At 45.7% G+C, this 25,435-nt stretch overlaps 1 protein-coding gene across 2 annotated transcripts in view; it reads left to right on the top strand.

The window, feature by feature from the left end:
- The first annotated feature begins 3,711 nt into the window (after positions 1-3,711).
- Positions 3,712-25,435, top strand: part of CAMKK2 (calcium/calmodulin dependent protein kinase kinase 2) — a 49,634-nt gene continuing 27,910 nt past the window's right edge. The window contains exons 1-5 of one of the 2 annotated variants that reach the window (XM_038373482.2): positions 3,712-4,120; positions 19,839-20,072; positions 20,336-20,415; positions 24,247-24,294; positions 24,934-24,987. In XM_038373482.2, coding sequence (XP_038229410.1) covers positions 19,895-20,072; positions 20,336-20,415; positions 24,247-24,294; positions 24,934-24,987 — 360 coding nt within the window. In that variant the 5' untranslated portion in view covers positions 3,712-4,120; positions 19,839-19,894. The remainder of the gene's footprint in view (positions 4,121-19,838; positions 20,073-20,335; positions 20,416-24,246; positions 24,295-24,933; positions 24,988-25,435) is intronic. The other variant, XM_038373485.2, reaches the window with a different exon arrangement.

Here is a 25,435-nt window from a genome sequence, read left to right as displayed (position 1 = left end):
AGGGGTGCGTCTCTGAAGCTTGCCTGCTTTTCTCACTTTGTGAGATAGTCCAGTTAATCTGATCCCTACAGTTTGAAAACAAAGTTACCATGGTGTTAAATGGGAATGGGTTTGGCAAGAAAGACGTCATTGTTAGAACTAACAAAGCAGGGGATCTCACTGCAAAGGTTGGTACTAGATTTGGCAATGACATGCAGATGTAGGCAAGGAGCAGAATTAAGTTTATGAACTGCTGTGCTCTCTTTTTCTCATAATTTAAAGAGAGGATGGTTGCTTTAACATTCCTGCTGCATTTTATAGCTCCTTGGATCCAATCTTGAAGTGCTTCACAATCATTTTAATCAAGTTTTCCTCGGAACACCTTGCCTACCTCTCTCGAAAGATATTGGTAGGGCCAAAACTTGACACACGCTGTTTGCAAAGTAGTTGTAATCCTGGATGGGAGCCTGAGTGCGGTGGGGCATTTAAAAGCTATTTCAGTAATGGGCAGGATGGTAATGCATTTGTCCCTCACATTTTCTGTGTTTATATTTGGTGATGTACAGTATGGTGTAATATGCTTTTGAAGTAGATTGCAATCTTTATCTTTTCATATGGACAGTACCAGTTGCTGCCAAACCACTGAGAGGCTGTCCCATAAAGTAGTGGCTGTAAGTGTGTGTACGTTTTGCTGAAGATTTCACTGTTGCATTTCCAGGACTAGTTTTACAATGTGTAGGGCCCCAAGTTGCTTCCTACTGTGGTCGGGCAGGGGTCGGAAATCTGGATGTGAACTATCTGCGGCTGTCTTGCTGCTGCAGGGGGGAATGAGGTTGACTCATGAGCTGTATAATCTGCAGCTAGAGAATAGAGGTTGAAAATGGCCACTTCTTTGCTTGTGCTTAAAGTTGTTTAGGATCAAGAAGGGGAAATGGGAAAGACGTGCACTACTGGGGTCACATCAGCAACTACTGAACCTCTCCTCCCCTCTCTCTCGCACACCTACTCGTGCAAAGTTTTAAAGAAAACTCCTTCTACATAGTTTTTGCTTTGTTGACCTCAAACAGGAATTCTCTCACAGCTTGATGGGTCACTGTGGCCAGACCTAAGCAGTGTTCAGAAACAATGCTGTACCCTAGCTCTGAATATTGTCTAGAGCTTCATTGTTTAAACATGACTTGGTCTTGTCTTTGTTGGCTGCCTACTCTTGTTAGAACCTGGTTTGGCCAAAACATAAGGACAGGTTGAAATCCTGGCCTTACTGAGTGAATGGCAAAACTCCCATGCACTTCAGTAGGCCAGGATTTCACCCACTTTTTAAAAATTGATTAGCCTGTGCATACAGAAGCCTGGATGAACTTTATCTGCTTGCATGGGATGGACTTGCACCCCCTTTTAAAGGGGACATTACATTGGCCCTGAGGTTAGGGCTGAGCATTCCAGAGACTTGGGTTCTGGTCTCGGTTCTGCTTTCTACATAGAGTGCTTCCGCCGACGTACACGAGCTGAAATTGTGGAAAAGCAGCATCGCTTACCCCATAACCTCAGCCATGCAGAACACAGTGCCATCCACAGCCTCAGAAACAACTATGACATCATAATCAAAAAGGCTGACAAAGGAGGTGCTGTCATCATCATGAATAGGTCGGAGTATGAACAAGAGGCTATTAGGCAGCTCTCCAACACCACTTTCTACAAGCCATTACCCTCTGATCCCACTGAGAGTTATCAAAAGAAACTACAGCATTTGCTCAAGAAACTCCCTGAAAAAGCACAAGAACAAATCCGCACAGACACACCCCTAGAACCCCGACCTGGGGTATTCTATCTGCTACCCAAGATCCATAAACCTGGAAATCCTGGACGCCCCATCATCTCAGGCATTGGCACCCTGACAGCAGGATTGTCTGGCTATGTAGACTCCCTCCTCAGGCCCTTCGTTACCAGCACTCCCAGCTATCTTCGAGACACCTTCAAATCAGCAGCACTGCGATGGGTACCCGCATGGCCCCACAGTATGCCAACATTTTTATGGCTGACTTAGAATAACGCTTCCTCAGCTCTCGTCCCCTAATGCCCCTACTCTACTTGCGCTACATTGATGACATCTTCATCATCTGGACCCCTGGAAAAGAAGCTCTTGAGGAATTCCACCATGATTTCAACAATTTCCATCCCACCATCAACCTCAGCCTGGACCAGTCCACACAAGAGATCCACTTCCTGGACACTACGGTGCTAATAAGCGATGGTCACATAAACACCATCCTATATCGGAAACCTACTGACCACTATTCCTACCTACATGCCTCTAGCTTTCATCCAGATCATACCACTCGATCCATTGTCTACAGCCAAGCTCTACGATATAACCGCATTTGCTCCAACCCCTCAGACAGAGACACTTACAAGATCTCTATTGTGCATTCCTACAACTACAATACCCACCTGCTGAAGTGAAGAAACAGATTGACAGAGCCAGAAGAGTACCCAGAAGTCACCTACTACAGGACAGGCCCAACAAAGAAAACAACAGAACGCCACTAGCCATCACCTTCAGCCCCCAACTAAAACCTCTCCAACGCATCATCACGGATCTACAACCTATCCTGAAGGACGAGCCATCGCTCTCACAGATCTTGGGAGACAGATCAGTCCTTGCTTACAGACAGCCCCCCAATCTGAAGCAAATACTCACCAGCAACCACACACCACCCAACAGAACCACTAACCCAGGAACCTATCCTTGCAACAAAGCCCGTTGCCAACTCTGTCCACATATCTATTCAGGGGATACCATCATAGGGCCTAATCACATCAGCCACATTATCAGAGGCTCGTTCACCTGCGCATCTACCAATGTGATATATGCCATCATGTGCCAGCAATGCCCCTCTGCCATATACATTGGCCAAACTGGACAGTCTCTACGTAAAAGAATGAATGGACACAAATCAGACGTCAAGAATTATAACATTCAAAAACCAGTTGGAGAACACTTCAATCTCTCTGGTCACTCGATTACAGACCTAAGAGTGGCTATCCTTCAACAAAAAAGCTTCAAAAACAGACTCTAACGAGAGACTGCTGAATTGGAATTAATTTGCAAACTGGATACAATTAACTTAGTTTTACTTTGTGTAATGACTCATCCATTCCCAGTCTCTATTCAAGCCTATTTCCCCATGGTATTTCTCCCCCCACTGTTCCTCTGATATTCTTGTTAACTGCTGGAATTAGCCTACCTTGCTTGTCACCATGAAAGGTTTTCCTCCTTTCCCCCCCCCTGCTGCTGGTGATGGCTTATCTTAAGTGATCACTCTCCTTACAGTGTGTATGATAAACCCATTGTTTCATGTTCTCTGTGTGTGTATATCAATCTCCCCTCCGTTTTTTCCACCAAATGCATCCGATAAAGTGAGCTGTAGCTCACGAAAGCTTATGCTCTAATAAATTTGTTAGTCTCTAAGGTGCCACAAGTACTCCTTTTCCCCTGGTTTACTGTGTGCCTTTGGGGGAAGTTACTTCTTCTCTGTTTCCTCATCATCAAAATGAGGATTATTATATTTTCTTTGTAAAGCTCTGTGGGCTCGCTGGATGAAAAGCTGGACTACTTTCTAAGTATCATTTTGATTAACTGATCAAAAAGGCTGAACAAAATTTATCCTTAGCCAGAAGGCCGGGGAAGAAGTTTATTGCCCGGAAATGGCTTTTCGAAACGGTGAACAATGAGGGATCTGCAAGGAAACCGAGGGAGACAGGCACACTCAAGCAGGCTAGGATATAACAGAGAGCGTGCGTCTTGAGTGCCGCCCCTGTTTTCCATTCCCCGCTGGCATCTGCCGCTCTCTCTACAGCTTGAGAGCAAAATTGAAAGCAAAAAGGCGCTGGGAGAGACCAGCGTGCAGGCTGCACATCTGGGCCAGTCAGCGAAGCTCTGGTTTTGCAGCGGCCAATAACGAGGGTGCTGGTGAAATCTGACTCTCTCCTTCTGGGCCGGAAAATCTCCCAGTCGCAGCCAATCGAGGTGCCGCTGGCAGCAGCTGGGGGAAGAGCTGCTGCGCCGGGAGAAGGGGGGGATCGCAGCGCAATGGAGACCCAGAAGACGCGGGCTGCGGCTGTGCCCGGGGGCGCTTGCTAGGTAAGCGGGGGCTCCGGGGCGGAGACGGGCCTGCAGCTCGCTCCTGTTCCCGTGGAGGGAGCGTTTGCCGCCTGCCGGTGGGCGGAGGGGTTTAACCCTTGCTCTGCCCTGTAATTGGGACTGAACTCCGGGCGGGGTGCGGGCGCAGGGCGGGGATGGATGGAGTGAGCGGGTTTTGCAGCCGGTGTCTGGCTGGCAGGGGAGGCCTGGGCCAGCCCAGAGAAGGGGAGTCGCTTTGCCCCGGGGAAGGGAGGGGCACGTCGCCCGGGCGGGGCGGCATTCCCCGGTATCTCCGGGCTGGACGGTGCTGCATCCTTGCCTAGTGCAGAGGGGGTGGACCCCAAAGTACCACAGAGGGGCAAAGCGAGGCCTGGGAGTGGCTGGCGGGGCGATGCTGGGTGGAAGAGGAGCTGCAGCTCGGTGGAGGGGACGGGGCGCTGAAGGGTGGCGGAGCTGATGGCTCTGGGTTGTGTGGTAAGCTGGTCCCCTGGAGCGATGATCTGCAGGGACCGTGCTGGGAGGGAAACGAATAAGATGCGGGGGGGGGGGGGGGAACACCCACGCAGGACCTGGGGTGGGAAACCTGGTGGGAGAGACTCTGCGCTGCCTCTCTAACTGGCCTCGCTTTGTTTGGCTCTAGCGGCGGGTGCTTGTCACTCGGCTGACGCTGGGGACCGAGAGGTGAGCGAGGGACGCTCTGCAGCTCCCCGGGGCTGGGAGCGCGGCGCGGATGGGGCGCCCGGGGGCGGAACCCGGCGGCGGCGGCGGCTGCTGCCATATGGGAATATGCACCGCTCACGAAAGCTTATGCTCAAATAAATGTTAGTCTCTAAGGGTGCCACAAGTCCTCCTTTTCTTTTTGAGTTAGCTTAGTCCGCGTGCCCTTAGGGGGAGCCTAGCTTGGATCTGCCCTTTTTCAAATATGTCTGTGGTTGGGGGCCCATTGCTCCTCCCCCCCCCCGTCAAGCCCTGTCCTCTCAAACACCCGTGATAGTGATGGCTGGGAAGAAATCAAATCCCCGGCCCCCCACTTCATTAACTGAAAGTCCAGTGGCCTCTCCCCACGCTGCCAAAAAACCCAAATATCAACTAAATGGCAACACACAACCCCACAGCAGCCAGACTGACGGGCTCTTCGGACCCTAGGGGCTAAGGAACTTGCAGCACCTGCTCCCATCCTCAGCATGCACACAACCATTTTTGCATTTTTCTTAGGGGAGGGGGAAAAAGGAAACTAGTTTTCACGTCTGTTTCTACTCGGGTGTCTAGGTTTTTATGCACTAGCCTAACGTGCCAATGTTTGGGGGCAAACTCTGATGAGGGAGGGTTAGTTAAGAAGATGTTTCTGTTGGAGTAAACACCCCCCCCCCTTGCGTTCTTCCCATTGGATCTAGGTTTGACACAGACTTTTTTTTTTTAATAACCATTTTCATCCTAAGAAAATGTAAAGTTGAGGCCAGTTTTGACTTGGTGTGGTGTCTCTCTAAATGGAAATGTGGGAGCTGCAAGAACATCCGTCTTTTAACTCTTCGGGGCAGTAGCAATCAGTTTATAATCTGATTATTTGTGTTTGTATGTTCTGGGAATAGGAGCGATACAAATAATTCCAGAGCCCAAGTGGCCACCATTAAATTAGTCTCCCCTATAGCTTTCTTTTAAAAATAGACCCACTGCTGTAGGCCTCTGTTCACCCTTTTTTTAGGATTGTTCCAGATTTTGTCATGAGCTTAACAAACAGGTACAATATGCTAATGTTTTGATGTTAGTGGCAACCGCCCCCTCCCTTGTTCTAGGTTTCCCTGCAGCTCCATATGTGTCTGAAGCAGCCCTGTTTAGTAAACCCTTTAACAGTCAGGTTTCCCTCTAGCCTCCCACCCTAGCTCCTATTTGTTTCATTTTGCATTGCATCCTGATTTCTGGCTCTGGCCACTTTTACAGCCACTGGGGCCTTCTTGTTGATCTGATTTGTATCTCCTAAGGCAGGGGCAGGCAAATTTTTTGGCCTGAGGGCCACATCAGGTTTCCAAAATTTGTATGGAGGGCGGGTTAGGGGAGGCTTTGTCTCCCCAAACAGGCAGGAATGGCCCGGCCCTCGCCTCCTAGTCCTATCCGACACCCCCCTTCCGCTTCTCACCCTCCTGATGGCTTCCCCGGGAATCCTACCCCATCCACCCCCCTTGCTCCCTGTCCCCTGATCATCCCTGGACCCCCCCCCCCGACTGCCTCCTGCCCCATCCCCACCCTCTGACCGCCCCGACCCCTGACCATCACCCCAAACTCCCCTGCCCTCTATCCAACCCCCCCCCCTTTACCGCGCTGCCTGGAGCACTGGTGGCTGGCAGTGCTACAGCTGCGCTGCCCAGAGCACCGGGTCAGGCCGGGCTCTGCAACTGCACTGCCTGGCCGTCCAGAGCGTTGCACCAGCGGTGCGGCGTGCTGAGGCTGCAGGGGAGGGTGAACAGCAGGGAAGGGGCTGGGGACTAGCCTCCCGGGCCAGGCAGGAGGGTCCTGTGGTCTGTAGTTTGCCCACTTCTGTCTACTCCTGACGCAACTCTCTGCACTCTCCCGGGGCATGAGGATGTCTCCACCTCTCCCACAGTTTCACTCTGGTGGTGGAGCTGGGGGAGGATTGAAAACTTCTTGTGCCTTCAAGCAGTAGCTCTGATTCTTTTTCCCAATTGTTTTTTTTTTTTTCTTCTGCACGTAGAGCAGCCAGCACATTTACTCTCCCTCAGGATACCACTGGACGTTCTCGGTCCAGAATGGGGAGAATGTTTGGTATTTATCTCAGCTGAGATGACATTACATGTACTTCCTCCTCCTTTGGTCTGCTCTGTGCTGTCTGCTGTGCAGCAGAGTGTGTACTTATCTATATTTGTTTTGATTAAATTAATGGGCCTATTCTCCCCTTATTGCAAGTTCAGATCACTTGTGGCTATGAATGGCCAAGTCTTCCTAAGTGATTTCACTCTCCACCAAACAAAATGCCCTTTTCTTTAATGTAATGACCTGAATCTGAAATAACAATACCTAGTTCTTGTATGGTGATATTTATCCATAGATCTCAAGGCTTGGAGGGTAGTATCGTTATTCCCATTTTACAGATGGGGAAACTGAGGCACAGATCTCAGAACTGAGCCACTGAGTCTCAGTCCAGGGCTCTAGCCACACGGTTTAAGTTATCCTTTCTATAAAGCACTGTCTGAGGGATCTGCATAGAGTGTGCTTCTCATTTTCCCTTTAGTAATACTTGGAGATTGTCGAGATTTCTTTATAAATACTGTCTTGAGCATGTTTGCGTTTTTAGCATGAGGATCTATTTTAATTCTCTCATTCTGTAATTTTCAGAACATTTCTCTCTAATGCAACTTATCCTTCGTAAAGCTTTCAAAAATTCTCTGGAAAGCACTGTGTAGAGTCACAGCATCATTTTTATTGTTTATCTCAAAATAATTTGATCGTTAATACGTATGAGCAGAGTCGAGAAGAATGGTCCAGTGGTTAGATCTCTAGTCTGGGGTATGGGGCGCCAGGGTTCAGCTTCCTGTTCCACCACAGACTTCCTGTGTGACCTTGGACAAGACACTTTAGTCTCTCAGTGCCTCAGTTCTCCATCTGTAAAGTGGGGGGAATAGCACTGCCCTGCCTCACAGGGGTGCTATGAGGAGAAATACATGTAAGTCTGTGAGGCACTAAGCTATGGTCATGTGGGCGCTATGTAAGTACCTAAAAGACTTAGATTGTTTGGATCAGAAGGAAAGATCATTTCAGATTAAATCTGAAAAGAAATGGAGTCAGTGAGGTTGAGAGATATAGAATGACGTGAGCTGCAGAGGAAAAGGCTTTCACACCATCAGCGGCCAGCAGTAAAGGGACTTGCTGCGTGCTGATACTCAAGAGTAGTAGAAGCAGTGACAGGAGAAGAGAGAGAGAGAGAGAGAGAGAGAGAGAGAGAGCAAAACCCTTAGAAGGTTTTAAAGAGGGAACCATTGAAGCAAATCCTGAGGCCAGTGGGGAGTTATGGAGCCGTTGCGTGCAAGGAGGCTGGCAACTGCAGACCATGCACACGGTTTGGAGAGCTGGAAACTGGCTAGAGACATGGGACTTCTCATAGTGAAGGCAAGAGGAGATGAGGAGATGGATGAGGATTGGTTCAGAAGTGATACACAGGCAGCATTGAGGAGGGGATGATAGGCAACTTGCTGATATGGGAGGAGGAGGAAGAAGAGAGTTTAGAGTCATGGATGACTACAGTTAAAGGCAAAGGGGAAATGTGAGTTGAGGAGGAGGAAGATGGAGGAGTTAAACATTTACTGAAAGTAAGAGAGTTATCTGAAGGAAACAGAGGCAAAACCACAATCTTACTTGCTTAAGACACCCAGAGAGAGGTCAGGGAGGTACCAATAATGCTGTAAACGTATACATGGTGTTGAGCATCATCAGCATAAAAGTGGCAGCAAAAGAACAAAGTAAACAGCTGAGCGTCTGACTGTGTGGCCCTCCTTAGAAGAGGAGTCTAAGCAGAGCATGAGCCATCACCAGAGACGGGGCCTAATCTGAGCTGCACAGGTATACATCCAGAATAATTCCACTGGCTTCAGCAGAGTCATCCTGGGTTTATGCTAGTGTAACAGAGATCAAGATCTGGTGCCATGAGTGGTTAGAAAGGAGGAGCTTTATGATCCAAGGGAGCCAGAGACGATCCTAAGGGATGGAGTGACTAGCTGGATTTGGGGCTGCACTGAGTTCAAAGAGAATTAAGACAGATATTGAGCTATCATCAGCCAGAAGAAGGAGGCTGCTAACTCCACAGAGAGGGACTTCTGTGCTACGACTAGAACAAAACCAGACTTAAGTTCAGTGGAGTTTGATGAGATCAGTAACTTGGAGGCTTTGCCAAGCCCCTGTTCAATGGTTTGTACTGTAATACACTCCCAGAGGCTTGAAAACACCTGTCTTTGGACTTCATTTATTTCACAGTTCTTGCTGCATTTAACCTTACTGCATTTCATCTTCAGTATTGTACAAATGCTGCTCAGTACAGTACAAAGTCCGGTCAATTTCACAGTTCAGGAGAGCAGTGAGCAAGCAAACTGGTTCAGTTTCTTTGGGATCTCTCTGGGCAAGGATTTGCAATAACTGCTGAAAGCCATTCAGCAAATACTTAGCTGAGTCTCATGAACTGATATAGGAGCAGGAGCCCTATCCTATGGCTGTGATTAGGCTTGGGATTTAAGGCATCCGAGAAAGGTTAAGTAAAGCAATAGTCTCCATGGATGTGTGAATAGTAAATTTAGTGCTGGTCAAAGGTGCTAATTAACTGCTTTGGAGAGTGGTTTTCTCTAGCCACAGAGCATGGTGGAAGAGCAGCACTGTCTGTGACCTGGAGAGATCTTTCAAGGGGGGGAAATGGGAGAGAAGGCAGGTCATTCTCTCGGGTCCAGTAAGTCCTTGGCTTCTCTGCTGGGGCTACCAGCAAGGGGCCAATTAGTACAATTTGTTCTGGTGGTGATGCCCCCAGTGTACCAGGAGCTGAACAGAGACCCACCAAACTCATTTAATATTGGACCACTTTAGCTCTGAGGGCAGGGATTGTCTGTCTCTTTGCTTTGCTTGCACAGTGCCTTGCACAATGGGGCCTCAATACTGATTTGAGGTCTTTGAGCACTACCCTAATATACTTACTTTTCCTCCCAAACTGTCCTGCAGTTAGTCAATGTCCTAAAAGTGAAAAGGCTGCCTGTCATTCTAGGTATCCATTCCCCTCGCCATAAATGCCTGAAAGAAATATGGTATGTAGGTTTAAAAATAAAGCCCATTTGTAACCAAATGACTTAAGTATCTTGCCAAGCAATATCAATCCAAGGGAACGCAACTTTCATTAGATGGTTTAAGCATTTTGGGGGATCGGGGCTTTGCTCTCAGCTCAATTCTGCGTATTGACTTTTAAGTGGAGTTCACAAAGCAGTTTAGTGCTTCTCTCATTATCTAACTAGCAGAGAGAGCTTATTAAAATTATTATTTTTATGAAACCTGGGAGGATTCCTCTGGGCTAGGTATGAGTGGAGGGAACTAACATATTTATGAGTGATACATGTACACATGCATTGAAGCAGTGTTCTCTTCTGGAAAGTCCCAATAATTGGTGCTTTTAGTCATTAGATGCTGCCTACACAAAGTTCCCTGGCATCTTTTTCTCCTTCAACTGACAGGCGATCAAACCAATGCAGAGGAGTTATTTTTGGGAGGTGAGGATCAGTTTGGGGGTTTTGTGTTTTTTGTTTTCCAGACCCTTTCTGTTTTATGGTGACAGTCTGCTGCTAATGCTAAACTCGAGCTGGTTGCTGCTCTATTAACAATGTATTTTAAAAAATTAAATAATTATCAAATTTAAAAATTCTTTGGGTACGTTCATAAAGTCAGCTCACTAGGAGGTGGGAGGCTTGATCTATTTCTCATATACTTTACTGCTGTGAACTCCATTGTTGGAATTTGACCAAGACACTGGAGCTAATGCTAATGGGAGCTAAGGAGGCTGCATACCTCACGTGACACTCCACACAGGCCCTAATTTAGCAAAGCATTTAAGCGTGGGCCTAATTTTAAGCATGTGAGTAGTCTCATTGAAGTCAGTGGGACTGTTGATATGCTTAAATTTAAGTACATGCTTAAGTGCTTTGCTGAATTGAGGTCTTTGTGCGTGCAGGCAATAGCTGTATCCTCCAAACTATCTGCAAATGCTTCACAGTACTGCATTCCTACGTTCACCAAGATAAGTGCTGTGGTTTTCCTCCCAGCAGTGGCTCTTACATTTCTTATCAAGATTCTTGAAGTTCTTGTAAAATGTCATTTTTGACTCCTCTGGGAATCCTCAAAACTCCCAGCTGAGCCCCTGCATTGATTTTCACACTCGTCATTTTCTGTTGGATGGGCAAGGCAGAGGGAAGTAGCCCTATAACTCACCACACAGTTAACAGTTGAATTAGTGTTCACCCCTCACTGGTGGATCGAGCCTCATAGGGGCCCACTTGTCCCAACAATGGGCTCATAAGTGGAGGCAGGACTAGAACAAAACTGAACACCCTTGCCCCACCCCTTCCTCTGAGGCCCCACCCCCTCTGCTGAGGCCCCACTCATGCTCACTCTGTCCCTCTTCCCTCTGTTTCTCACTCTCCCCATCCTCACTCACTCGCTCATTTTCACCAGGCTGGCTCAGGGGGGTTGGGGTGTGGAGGGGATGAGGGCTCCAGCTGGGGGTGCAGGCTTTGGGATGGGTCTGAGGATGAGGGGTTTTGGGTGTAGGAGGGTGCTCCAGGCAGGGATCGAGTGGGTCAGAGGGCAGGAGGGGGATCAGGGCTGGGGCAGGGAGTTGGGGTGCAGCTCCAGGCAGCTCTTGGAAGCAACGGCATTTCCCCCCTCCAGCTCCTACATGGAGGTATGGCCAGGTGGCTGTGTGTGGTGTGCACTGCATCATCTGCAGGCACCACCCTCGCAGCTTCCATTGGCCGCGGTTCCTGGCCAATGGGAGCTGCAGAGCTGGCACTTGGGGCAGGGGCAGCGTATAGAGCCCCCTGACTGCCCCTACGCATAGGAGCCAGAGAGGGGACATGCTGCTGCTTCCAGGAGCCACGCAGAGCTGGGCAGGTAGGGAGCCTGTCTTAGCCCCGCTGCACCGCTGACCAGACTTTTAAAGGCCCGGTCAGCAGTGCTCTCTGGAGCTGCCAGGGTCCCTTTTCAACCAGGCGTTCTGGTCGAAAATCAAACACCTGACTACCCTAGGCAGGACTCAGTTGGCCTCTGGCATTTTTATCACCGGGTTATCAAACTGTTCTGAGTTGCACCAATGTAAGTGCAATGGTGGGAAATTTCTATCAAAAAAATCTAATGTAGATATAGGCTTTGTGTATTACAGTTGCTAGCATGTTTCCATCAAGATTTTTGTTAGCCTGTAGGAAGAGTGGCATGTGATCAGTGCCACCATTATTACAAATTGTATTTTTGTCATCTTGTTCTTGGAAGTTATGAGAGGCCCTTTGATCACAAAAAGTGAAATGATGACTGTATTTTGTCTAGCAAAAATGTGGCAACTGATCTCCATTGTTCTCTGATTAACTTTTAACCAGGATGCAGAAAAAAATAGTACATTCTTTGCTATTAGATTAGTCAAGACATAACAAGGCAAACACTTATTCAGGTGGGGGGGAGGGAGGGAACCAGGGAGTCCAAAAGTGAGCTTGGATCTGTCTTCAGTCATTCTTTGCATCTTTTTGGTGTTTGTACAGTGCCTAGCACAATGATATCCTGGTCAATTCCTAGGCTCCGAGGTGTTAACACAATGCAAATAATAAATTATCCTTATTTAACAGATGGGGAATTGGGGCACAGAGAAGTGAAGTGACTTGCCCAAGATCACACAAGAAGTCCTTGGCTGTGTTAGCAGTGGAACCTAGCTCTCCTTAGACCCAGTCCTTAGTTTAGCCCCAAGATCATCCATTTCCCTCCCCCTACCCCCCAAACTGGGGAAGTATTGGCTATTGCAGCACACGCAGTATGCTAGCTCATACCATTTTCAGAAATGACTCCAATAAGCTGGCCCAGGGGGATATGCTAATGACTGACTTTCTTAATTCTGGTTCCCAGATGATGAGATATGATACTCTTTGCGTTACTATGAACTGGAGTTAGTCTGACTTTGTTTTTTGGCTTTTCTTTAAGTCAATTTATTGCTGTTAAAAGATGCTAGATTAACAGCTCTGGAGCCTGTATTTGTCTGTTGACCCCCGGGCCAGGAACAGCACTGGCAGTGGCAGTCCAGGTATCCATAACACGCACCCCTTCCCCAGTCTTCGTGTTTGCTAGGACAGATCAGAGTCCTTATTCAATACTTGGCTTTGCTGATGGGACTGTCAAAAGGGGCCGGTTAGTGGTGGGAATGAAAGCACATAGCAATGTGTCTGTTGCTATATTTTTCATCTCTTGCTCCATTGACAAATGTCAAGAAATGAAACTGCCTAGATACTGAAGATTCAGAGAAGCAAGAGCAAAGTGGGGTGATGAGTTAATGTGTTTGGCTTTAATCTCTGGGGTCTGGATTTAAATCCTGGCTGAGATCACTGGGTAGTCTCATTTTAACGACCCTAAAAAGGCTCAAGACATGAGCAGCAGGGATGATGCTGCTGCTCTGAATTGGATCTTCTTCCTGTATATTACATGTGTGAGCTGATCTTGTCTGTAACGGTAGAGACGATGACCTCTGTACTGTGCCTATCACTTAACAATAAGAGCATTGGCAGGGTTGTATTAGAGTCTAGAGTTAGGATCACTGGGAGAACTGAAGATCAGGACTGAAGAACATTGGGAAGAAGGAGATGACTGGCTCTACACAATACTACCAGTCCCTCATGTGCATGGGTACCAACTTTAAAAAAATATATGAAACTAAAATAAACTAAAACCTGTAAGGGAATTCTGTCTGAGTCAGAAAGGCATCTCAGGGGAGTCAAGTGTAAACAAGGAATGTATGCTTTCCCCTCCTCCCCCCCCCCCCGGCCCTGCCCACTTTCTGTTCCCCTGAAACTCTTCAGCTATCAAACTGGAGAAGCTGGAATCTTTTGAGCTAAAAATGAACAAAACACAAGCCCTTGTGGAGGATCAAATGCTTTATTCACCACTGGCTTAAGTGAGGGTAACTCCACTGAGTTAGGGAAATGCACCCTCTCTGGCCAGCTGTGAATTTGGCACCAAGCACCTATAAATGTGTCCAGAAAGTTTCTCTCTTCCCTTGCATCAACTTCCTGTTTCCAGCCTTTCTTAGCTTTGCAACATGTTCGCTGCCTGTAAACTCTAAGCATGTTCTTTATCAATTAAAACTTTTATACTTAACAGCTGCTTTTCCTCTCTGCGTTCTTCTGCATTCGTGTTTGATGGATTAATAAGTCACCCTCTGATGCTACAGATTTCATTTTGCATGTAATGTTATTAGGAAGCACTCAAGTTTTGACAGGCACAGTATCAATGAACAAATAACTTGCAAAGGAGTTGTTTTTGCTCCCTTCCATCAAATATTGTAGTGGTTTATTTTGTGCTGTTAAGCAGTTGCCATGTTCCACTCCATACGTGGCTGCATTTCAGATGTGCAAAATGAGCGTTTATATATTTACAATATATACTCTGCATCCTTCAGATGGGGAAAGGCATTCTATAAATGTCAGACTGCTTATCCTCCTCCTCACTAAGGTCAACCTCATGTCCATACCATTTTGTTAAGCCATTTTGTTAAGCCATGCGGACTTTCATTTTATTATTTCACTTATTTGTGAATTAGATGTGCAATTGTTTGCCCTTAATAGTCTTACTGGAGTGGGTATGGCTTATGTATAGAAAGCAGCCAACAGGCAAAAATTATACATACCAGGCTGTTCTGCTTCTTGAGGATTTTCTATGTGTGTGGCTCTAAAACAAGGTAGCTATTCTATTTGCATATTTGGAGCATGCTTTGATCCAACACCAGAATGTGCCTGTGTTTCACATGTGTGCCATTGATGGGATTCCAGGGTGTGGGCAATAATAGAGAGACAAGCAAATGCATTTTCCTTCTCAAAGTAATTCATTTCCAGTCCAGCTTTGCCTTTTTTTCTCCAGCTGATTAAATTTATATCCTCCTCCTCCTCAGCTTCCCCATATGCTCATGAAAAAGAAAAACAGACTTGCATTATCATTAGATTCTGCACATTCCCATGAACTGGCTGTATGCTTAGCCGTTCTTGAAAGGCCACGGGTTTGTGGAATATTTGTGTGTGTGTGGGAGGGTCTAATTTGGTCATTGTGTCATCTAAGACGACAGGTTTCCCTCCCAATTCTCAGGTTCACTCGTTCCTCCCACCCAGATCAACGGAGGGTAAGGGAGTCTGTGGATTTTCTGTCTTGATCCTGCCTGAGTAAAGTGCCACGATTCTTAAACATAAAGCTTTGTGTTGAGGGTCTGATGATCTTTAGCCTGTTTACAGAGCATAGGAAGCCTCCTTGAATTAATCAGCCTTGATATGTTTAGCCTTGTCAAGCCAATTAACTCCCCAAGTCCAGTGCACTCTCTCTGCTCTAAAGTGTTGCTGATACTTTGTGACTTAAATTTACTTTTACACAGTATTAGCCCAGAACTGTTCACCATGAGCCTTTTAATGCTTGCTAGTCTTCAAGCAGCTGCCGTATGAATGAAAAAAGATTCTAATGTGACAAGCAAGTGGCTAGTTATGGCTTTGTCTGTATTAACCTTGCAAAGCAGGTGAATGTTGCCATCTCCCTTAATGTAGAAGGGGTAAATTGGTGCACTGAGCACTTTTGGAAATCTCCGCTTTCTTATTGCTATAAAACCCTAGCAGGTACCAGAAACAAATGCAAAGCAGCACGGGTAGTTTAAACCACTACCAGTGAAAATTCATGTCACCTATATAAGACCCAAATAAAGCCATGTTTTCTAAAGGTGGAATGTGAGGGGTAAAATTCATCTCTCAATGAGGGAGCTGGGCGCAGAGCAGCTGTGCAGCCCTTCTGTTCTGGTACTCCTTCTCAGGGTCCCCACTTGCCCCCACAAGAGCAGAGGTCATGTAATTGGGATATAGGCTTGCCAATGCTGCAACCACCCACACACCCTCTTCTGTTTGTGGAGGGCCAGTGTGGAGCTTAAATGTACAAATGTTCACCACCTCGATGGATATTGCTCTGACTTCATTTCATACCCTTTCTGAAGGGCTGGAAACTATTTTCTGTTGAGTAAAGACTAGCTGCAAAATCTAGCATTTCTGATAAGTAGCCCAACCCCTGCATGGGCCCACGGCATACAATGACAAGTCTAGGTTTAGATAATTGTGGTGATATGGGCAGAGGGTGATGGCCAGCTGATAAGCATACACGCCCTAGAATTCTAGCTGTGAACCTCCTTAGCTCAGGCCTTTGCAATACACCACATCAAGGGCAAGTCAGCTTTCCACTTCTTTCAGGTTCATCTCGCTATGCCCCATGAATGAGAAACGCCCAGGTTCTTCCTTGTTTGGTGTGGTTTCTGAAGTGAGGTGGCGGTGAATGGTGGGCGGGCAGGCCGCAGCGCTTTGGCAATGGTTCCTGGCTAATGGGAAAGCTATTTATCTCTGCAAACTGGCATGGCTCCTAAAAGAACCTACAGCAAATGGAAACCAGCCTTTAAGAGCCATCTGCTCTCTTTGCTTGTTTGCTTTTCAGTTTTCTTAATGCACCACTCGAGGGAGTGCGTTAAAATGCATTTGTGCTGTGCAGTTCTAATGGATTCGCAAGTCCTGTGTCATTTACTAGTGCAGCTGCTCTGCTCCTAATCAGTTTTGTTCCATGAATTTGCTGGCAGCAACAGGAATGTTCACACCCAACATATAAGGCCTGGGCCAGCTCCCCCTGAACTTGATGGGAAGTTATTTTGACAATGACTTCAGTGGCTGGCAGCAGGATTGGACTCTCAAGGTGCTGAGCACCCTGAAGTTCCGAGGAAGTTTTATGTAGTATGAAGGCTCTTAGCACTCGGCAGGACTGAGCTGTCAGAGCCTGATTTTTCAAACCTTGCCTTTAATTTTGCACATGCAGATTTGGGGGTGTGCTTCATACATGCCTTTCCCTAGCAACAGCAAAAATGAAGGCTCAGTGGAAAAGATCAGATGAAGTATCCATTGATCCTGCTCCATTGAAGTCAGGCTCTATGTGCAGTGGAAAGGACCAGTTTGCTGCTGTGCTAGGTCCACTACAATCTTCCTCACAAATGGTTAACGTTTAAATCTTTAATTTCGGTGGCATCTTTGCCCTCCTGATGCCATACCATGGGCCTCCAATACACATCAACAACCTGAACTTCATGTAGCAGCTGCTAAACCTGGAGGCTTCTTGGCTGAGAACAGAGGTCCAGGAACACATTTGCAAAATAGATAGATACAAGCAGCTTTGCTCCAAGCCAAATAGCACAGTGTCCTAGCTAGCACACATCAATAACAGACTTCCTGTCGGATAGAAAAAATTCCTATCTAGTGTTCCTGGAGTATTAGGCATCCCATCTTTTTTGAACAGCAAGGGACAGCTGAATCTATCATTTTTTAAATAATTTACCCTTTCTGCTAAGAACTGGTTTTATTTGTATCTTTCACTGTATTCTAATTTCTTTTTCTTCTTTGTCTCTTAATCTGCAAGCAGTAAACTGTGACGTGCCAGAGAAAGCAGCATAGTTTTGTCAGTGGACCATTCCAGCTTCAGAGTAAATGGTCTCCTTTATGCAGACGATTCTGTGTCTGAAATGGCAATTATGCAATTATAAAGACTTTTTAAGAGAGAAAGAGACTGCTTGTTTTTTGTATTTGACGTGTAATTTCTACTATATTGATTTCAGAGCAGCTATGCCAGAGGGCACAATATAATGGAAATTTTAATTTTAGACAAGTGGATCTAATTTTAAGCAGCCACCTTATTGAGGTGTTGGAACAACACGACAAAAATAAATAAATAAATCGTTGTTTGAGGTGGTGTTTTTTTTTTTTTGTTTGTTTTGTTTTGTTTTGACTCGTGGCAACTTGTCAACCTAGAAATTAAAACTAAAATTGGATTGCAGTGGGAAAAGCAATCATCTTTCTGCCTGTGTATTCCAGCCTTGCTCAAATGAAACTCCCAGCCTATTGTCTCTGCCAAGTTGTTTCTGGCAACTGGGGAACGCTGTCTTGTCCAGATGCCATGGGGGTCATTCACGGGGTTTTTACAGCAACCCATCTTGGACAAGCAAAGACTCCACTGCTTAATTTCACCTTGACGGCTTTCAAAGAAATAACTGTATGGACTTGTCTCTAATGCATCAGAGCCATAGAGACTTGACAAATTTTTTTTTTTAACGAAGTTAATTTCGCAGTCATTTCCATGGTTCATAAATCTAATTTAAAAAAAAAAACAACTAAAATGGGAAAATATAGAAAGCAAAGAATGGATAGAGGATAAGCTAAAACAATGTGGCTGATTGCAGGATTTGGACCTAAAAAAATAACCCATCGGATCTTTGTGCCCATGTGTTGTCCCATTGGCTTCAATGGGGTCCTGGACAGATGCAGGGCTCTGCCCACCCAGACCAGATTTGGGAGTCGGGGCCCTAGTCCAAATAAGGACCCTGGTCTTTGAAGATACTGAGTATTAGTCTCAGGAGCATAAAACCTTCTGGGAAGGGACTGTCTTTTCCCTGTTGCCTAGCACAAGAGGGCGTGATCCTGATTGGACCATTGGATGCTAGTGGAATACAAAAAAAATATACAGGCACGCCCATTGATATTCATTGTAGTTGCATCTATGCATCTGAGAGCAGAGGGCCTGATTCTGACCCTACTGAAGTTGGTGAACAACTCCCCTGACTGTCAATAGGATCAGGCTATGGTGTCTGGCTTCTCTTAAAGATCTTGATGCTGATGCTCAGGGTTGTTTATATAGGTTAGAGTAAAAGGAATATTACTGTCTAAACATTTCTCTTTCTGCATTCTGGGAGTCAGTTATGTGAGAGTCCTAGCCAAATGTTTATACCTTGTCTTAGCTTTTACCCTGTTGTGCTAATAGTGGGTCATCAACATTAAATAAAAGCCTCATAATAATACTTCAAACAGCAACAATACTGTGCACTTCTCATTCAAGAATCTCAAACCACATTGCAGATATTAAGTCTCATCATGTCTCTGTGACATAAGTAAGGAATGTATAGCGTTTACTTCGCTTGCCACTGAAATGCAGCCATTGGTTGGATGCAGTAGCTATTTAAGAACTCACAGCAACACCACCCAGCAGTCTGTCAGAAAGTGAGGAAGACCAGCATGTCTAACTGAAAATCCAAGGGGCATTTAGGGAGACAGCCCCAGTGTTCTTGCCCAGTTCTAATTCAAGTTACAATTAGATGCTAACGTCTGCTGTTACAAAAAGTGCCATGGGACCTTTAATGGCCCCAAGTGACCCCACTCCAAGGCTGTCTTCTCCTCTTCTGGAGCCTGACCTTATTAAACAACAAAAAACAGACCTAACAAGCTGTCTGTGCAGAAGTACAAAACAAAGGACATAATTCTTTCTTCTAACCCTTGTCCGTCCCACCCCATCTTTGTCGTGGTCCTTTTCTTTGCTTGTCTGATTTGGATTGTAAGCTTTTGGAGGGATGAACCGTTTCCTTTATTTCTGTAAAGCATCAGATATGCTCAGGGCACTACATCAATAATTACAAAAGGGCCCCAAACCTTGAATCTGAAATTCATGCTTTCTATACCCCAGATCCAGATGCTCCAGAACTTGATTTGAAATCCAGATCTGAATCCAAACCTTCCCAGATTTCATGAGTGTTAGTATTTAGCACATTACAGAGATTGGGTCTAGCTTCAAATTCTGATCCGAACCCAAACCTTGGGGTTTGGCTTGGCCCCATCTCTGCTAACATTAATAGGAGTGAACTGGATCACTACTGCCTCGGATGGAAAACTGCCACTTGTCAAATTACAACTCCATGGTGCTACTTGGATGATTAGTGAATAATTCTATAGAGTGACAAATGCCAGAAGAATTACTGACTTTCAAACAAATTGTTAGATCAGTTAAACATCCAGCTAACAGTAACCCTTGTCTTTAAACAAGCCTATGAGTGATGCATGGCCAGTAGGTATGGCATTACAAAGTTGCTGCTAAGTATTTCTTATTCTTTTAGATTACTATCTCTGATGGAGCTATGCCATCAGTTGGGATGAAGCCGGCCAGTGCATCATGCCATCATGTGTTCCCAGCAGACCTTCCGCCGAGAGACCCGTTTGTTACGATGAACCGCACAGCGAGTGCAAGAAGGCACCTGACTATCTGCGTAGCTTGTTGTCACTGACCGTTGAGTACTTGGGCATGGAGTCTGTTGTTGTGGTGACAGAGTATGATTCAACTGGTGCCCCAGGTGAGGAGTGGGGACAGGACAGGCAGGAGAAAGATGAGCATGTGGAATGCTGTGGTGAAGAGATGATGGTGTCTGATAGCCAAGGTCTTGCAGGGGAGGGTGTTCCTGGCACTCTAGGGGGCCTCCAGAAGTAACAAGGGAGCCAAGAGCCAAGCTGAATCTTTCGGGTCAAAAGCTATCTCAACAAGAAAGATTTCAGTCACCTAGTAGCAATGCAGGTGTGAATGAACGTTACATTTACCCATCTCTCCCTTATTCTCCAGTTACATCTCCACATTCTTCTCCTCGGTTGCCCCGGAGGCCGACAGTGGAATCAAATAAAGTTTCTATTACTGGTTTTCAGGTAAGGAAAAATATATCCTATATAATTTAACACTTAGCATAGACTCTGCATTTCTGTGATGTGTGGCTTTCCTGAGTATAAACCAGTTACTACTTCTGCAGTCTTGTTGGTTAAGGATGCTTTTAGCCTGTTGCTTTTTGACACAATCTCTTATTCATGGAGGGGTCCTCTTTCAACAGAGTATTTTGCTAACTTTAAAGGAAATTCGGAATAGGGTGCAGCCAGAGGTCTTTGGGACTCCTGAATTTATTGTATAATCAGATGTCCCTGAATATTTGCTCCTGTGGAATTGCAGAAGAGCTCTGCTTCTGTGGGGGGCTAGGTATTGTGTATGGTTGGAGCATGAATCTCTTCTAAGTTCAAAAAATAGAAGCTTGACCTGTGCAACCCATGACAGACATAACCAATGTTGAGTTAACTGAGAGTCTTGGCTGGGATTCAATCACTCAGTAGGGCACTGTAATTCTTAAAAGTTAACACTTTTCAATGTTCTGAGGTCAGTTTAATTGACAAGTAATCTGAATGCTGTGTTTATATTCACCTTCTGGGTGAGGAGAACATGGTGTTCTTATTTAAGCTTCCTCAATGGAAGCAACCATGGACCACTGTGCATGCACTTTTCCAGGGCGCCTTTCAAAGCGGAATGTTCTCTATTTCATGACCCCCAACCAATGTTTTCCAATCTAAAGACTTGATCCTGGCACTTCTTATGCTTGTGAATCACTTTTTAATCACATGAGCAATGTGAGTAATTATATGCATCAGTGTATGCAGGATTGGTCCCTCACTATACTTGGCAAGTATGTCACCACAGAACAATGGTGGTGATAATGATTGATGTAGCACTATTCATATTTAAAGTGTTTAATTACTCCTCACAGTACCTGTGAAATAGGTATATAATCCCCATTTTATGGATGGGGCAACTGAGGCAGTTGGGGTAACTCTTTGACCCTGGAATTCTTTACTCCCATGTGGAAAATGCACCACACATGTTCCTTAGGGGCTGTCATAGTTCAGGACAATGGCACCTATATTTCTCTCTCCGTGGTCCACCAAAGACACCCGCTCTAGCTTCCTGCCTCTTCAACCCTTTTAGGTGGAGACCTCCTGACTGGGGTTTTTCCCTCTCTTTCCATCCTGACTGGAGTTGTTCCAGGCTGCACAGTTCCCTGCCTGCACTGTCCCCAGCAAGCCCAGACTGCCTAAACAGGCCAGCATCTGTGCTTTGCTTTCTCTTCAATGACTATGAACAATGTACTGTTCGGCTACTCATGCCAGCAGTTGAGAGAGATCACACAGATCTTTATAAGCAAGCACATTTATTCTTAAGGTGAAAGCATTACAGAGAAAACATTTTAAAAAAAAAAGTTCCTGTACACATGCTTAAAGCTTACCAGAGGTCAGTCACCCAAAGTCCTTCCAGCCCTTCCCAGGAAGGTTTGGGGCCCCCCTTTGACAGAAGGTCCTGTCATTTTGCTGGATCAGAAAGCAGGCCCAGAGTCCATTTAAACTCAGGCTATTTATCCAAAAGCCGTTTCTTTATTGTTGGTCTCTGGAGAATCCAGTTTGGACTAGTATATGCAGCCTCTGAAGATGTTAGAACCTGAGTGAATTTGCCTAATCAGCCCCCACTGTTCTTAATTCCTGGATGATGTGTGGTCAGCTATCCCCATGGAATTACATACAGTCCCTGGCCCACAATAATGCATACACTTAATATAGTAAGATCTCTCAAAGATATTGCAGGAAATTGCCATATCTGTCACAGGGGTATGTGGTTGTGACTTGTCCAAGTGCTATTCTGGGGTAGTTTGATCCCAGCTCTGAGTAGAACTCATGAGTTCCTGGCATCTAGTCCTGTGCTTGGGCCACTAGACCATACCACTCTGAACCAGGACATGCTGGCTTCTCTTCCTGTGAATGTAGCAGCTAGTATGGGGATTGCAACTCATTTATGCATCATGAGTTTCTGTATGCAACTTGAACATGGGGAGAATCCTGTGTACCTGCCCTAACTCCCCCAAACAAAGATTCTTCCCATTCTCTGTGTGTATGTGTGGCTATATTAATGAAACCCTTGCAGTATTTATCACAGCCGACAGTACCACAGATTGGGGGATGGGATGAAGGGGGGCGGAGGGGAATGAGAGACTCTTTAGGAAATCTGTATAAGGAGTTCTGTGATCTCTGACAACAGCAGCTGATTAAAAAGAGAGGTGGGCGGAATTAATACCTCCTGCCCATTCTTGCTTAATTATATATTTGAAAGGAAAATGCAGTTATGCTATTAACGCTCATCTTCTGGCAATAAATCTGTGCATGTTTTATACAATGGGTGGGAGGCATGTGGTCAGTTAGCTTAAAAAGAGACATCTTCCTAAGCAATATCTCACTCAGGGCTGGCATAGGACCCTTTCCCTTGTACCTGAAATAGCAAAGTATAGTTATCAGTTCTGAAAAGCAATAATGCAGAATAATCAAATGCTCACTATACAAGATAACATGTTATGTTGCAAGGTGCTGATCACCCTGACACTCCTAGTGTGGTCAATAAAGGCCTCCTCCAACCACACTACAGTTAATGGGAGTTTTGCCATTGATGCTCATGGGAGCAGGGGCTTGGGCTTAAATAAATTAGCGCTTTGCATGGTTGTGCCTCGTGTGCTTTTCCAGAAGAAGGCATTTCACAGGAGGGTTCAGATTGGAGCGTTAACCCTTGAGAAATTGGTCATTACAAAGGCCATGTCTACACTAGCAAGCTTACAGCTGTGCCACTGTAAGATCGCTTATGTAGCCACATTATGCTGGTTGGAGAGAGTTCTCTTATTGACATAATAACACCACCTCCAATGAGTGGAGGTAGCTATGTTGGTGGGAGAGCTTCTGCCAACATAATGCTGTCCACACCGGTGTTTCTGTTGGTGTAACTTATGTTGCTCAGGAGGGTGGGGTTTTTTTTCACCCCCCCCCCCAGGCGATATAAGTTATGTTGACAAAAGTGGTAGTATAGACATGGTCTCAGTAACTGGTTTGAGTTCTTCATGTATAATTAACTCTTATTAATTATGGTAAAAAGACAGCAAAATGAGGGGCTTATTGGTGCTTGAAACAATGTTCAAGGTGGGTGGATTTGATCTTCAGCCCAGTGCATGGGAAATGTGAATGTAAAAAATACCGTCTGAAATAGTGAGCAGATGTACTGTATTGCATGCCCAGAACCTGTCGTCTCTAACACAGAACAGGCAGTGAATGTCTGCTGGACAGTGTGTAAGACATAATAAAGGTATTTGGAAGTTAGTCACGAGCTGTTAGTTAAGGACTAAACTTTCCACAGCTTACAAGGCCTGGTGCACTCTGATAGGTTTATAACCTGTTCATTTCAGCTACTGATCTTTATATTTCTATTTCATGTGAGTGGTTCTTACTGAGAATGATCACTTGAATGTCAGGAATTAACCATGTGTAGAAATTCCCAATCTTGGCAAATGGCTGTCATTTATTGCTAATGAAATCAAACATTATAGTTACAATCTGAATGGATTTAGATTACCTAACAAATACAGTAATCTGCAGAGTAAAAGATGACATTTATTGTCTAAAGAACATTGCATCTGTGATTTAAGAGGCTGTTACTCTTTCAGGATTGTATTTTTTCCTCTCTAAGTTAATTGACTCTAATGGTGCTTCTGATGTCTCAAGCTTTTTTGGAGCTCTGTTTATGAATAATGCATTTCTTTTTCCTGTGCAAAAAAGAAAATGCAAATAAATACGTGATTGTTTTTGTTATGCCACTGGTTCATGTCAAACTTTTTTTTCCTCCCTTCATAGGACTGTGTGCAGCTTAATCAATATAAATTGAAAGATGAAATCGGAAAGGTGAATACTTTACAGTTTTGGCATATGAGCATTAGGCTGGGATTTTCAGGGCGGGCTATTTAATTTATTTTATCCTAAGTCAGCTCACACCTTCATAAGTATACTCCATTAAATGTCTTCACCCCTGCTACTTTATGGAATTACACCTGTTTTCAGTTGTGCTAAAAGGTTAATTTCTAGTCCAGTGAAACCCAGCAGGTATAATTTCCCATGCAAGAGGGTGATCTGGCCCCATGCTATTAACTTCTCTAACGGAGCTTTTTAATAGATTGGTCAGCACCTGTGGTGATTCCCTGCTCAGGAATGTCCCCAAGATGGCTGCTGGTGTGTCAGGACTCTCAGATGACCTCCCTGCATTGAAGCCTGAGGGGCTACAGCACTTGAAACCAGCTGTGTTTTTATTGCTAGTGGGCAGGTGACGTGGAAATGTTCTGTGCCATGCTGAGCTCAAACTTGGGAGTTACTTTTGGCTGTGCTGGAGCAGAGGGAGGAGCCCCACAGTCATTGTGAATCTGAGGGGCCTACAAAGGAATCCAGAGAGTGATCTCATGTTTCACCCATAGTGGGAGCCATGGTGGCTAATGTGGTTCTCTGATGGTCCCCAGTCTGTAACCTGTGGCTGCTGGTGTATTTTTCTAGGGCTCCTATGGGGTTGTGAAGCTCGCGTACAATGAAGATGACAACACCTACTATGTGAGTATCGTTAGTAGAGATACTCTGGTGGAGTATAGTCTAGTGCTGGACCTGCCTTACCTCCAGCTTCTGGATGGAGTCGTGAGCGTTCCAGTCTGACACCCACCTTTCTGGCTTTTCTGGGCTGCGCACCAGACCTAACAGCATGCACCAACCAAACAGCACGGCCAGAGGCTGCTGCCTCTGTTTGCTCCCTTGTTTGGCAGGCAGGAATCCTGTAGCTTAGAGACTCTCCCTGCTCTCCTCACCCAGCTGCAGAAGCCTGGGATGTGGAAGAAGATGCATCAACTTGCCTTGGAGGGGAGAGAATGTGTTGCTTAGCTAGCTGATGAGGTGTGGGAGGAGTGTTTCTCAGCTGGCCCGGGACACCAAGCAGGAGCAAGACCTGCCTTAAGGCCATGTGCCCTTGTAGAGTCAAGATCTTAGGTGGGTGAACCTGGTGGCGAAA

The sequence above is a fragment of the Dermochelys coriacea genome, chromosome 15 (genome assembly GCF_009764565.3).
Source record: "Dermochelys coriacea isolate rDerCor1 chromosome 15, rDerCor1.pri.v4, whole genome shotgun sequence".
In the NCBI taxonomy this organism is placed as follows: Eukaryota; Metazoa; Chordata; order Testudines; family Dermochelyidae; genus Dermochelys; species Dermochelys coriacea.
Note: the sequence above shows the minus strand (reverse complement) of the source record. Positions and strands in the feature narration are given on the sequence as shown.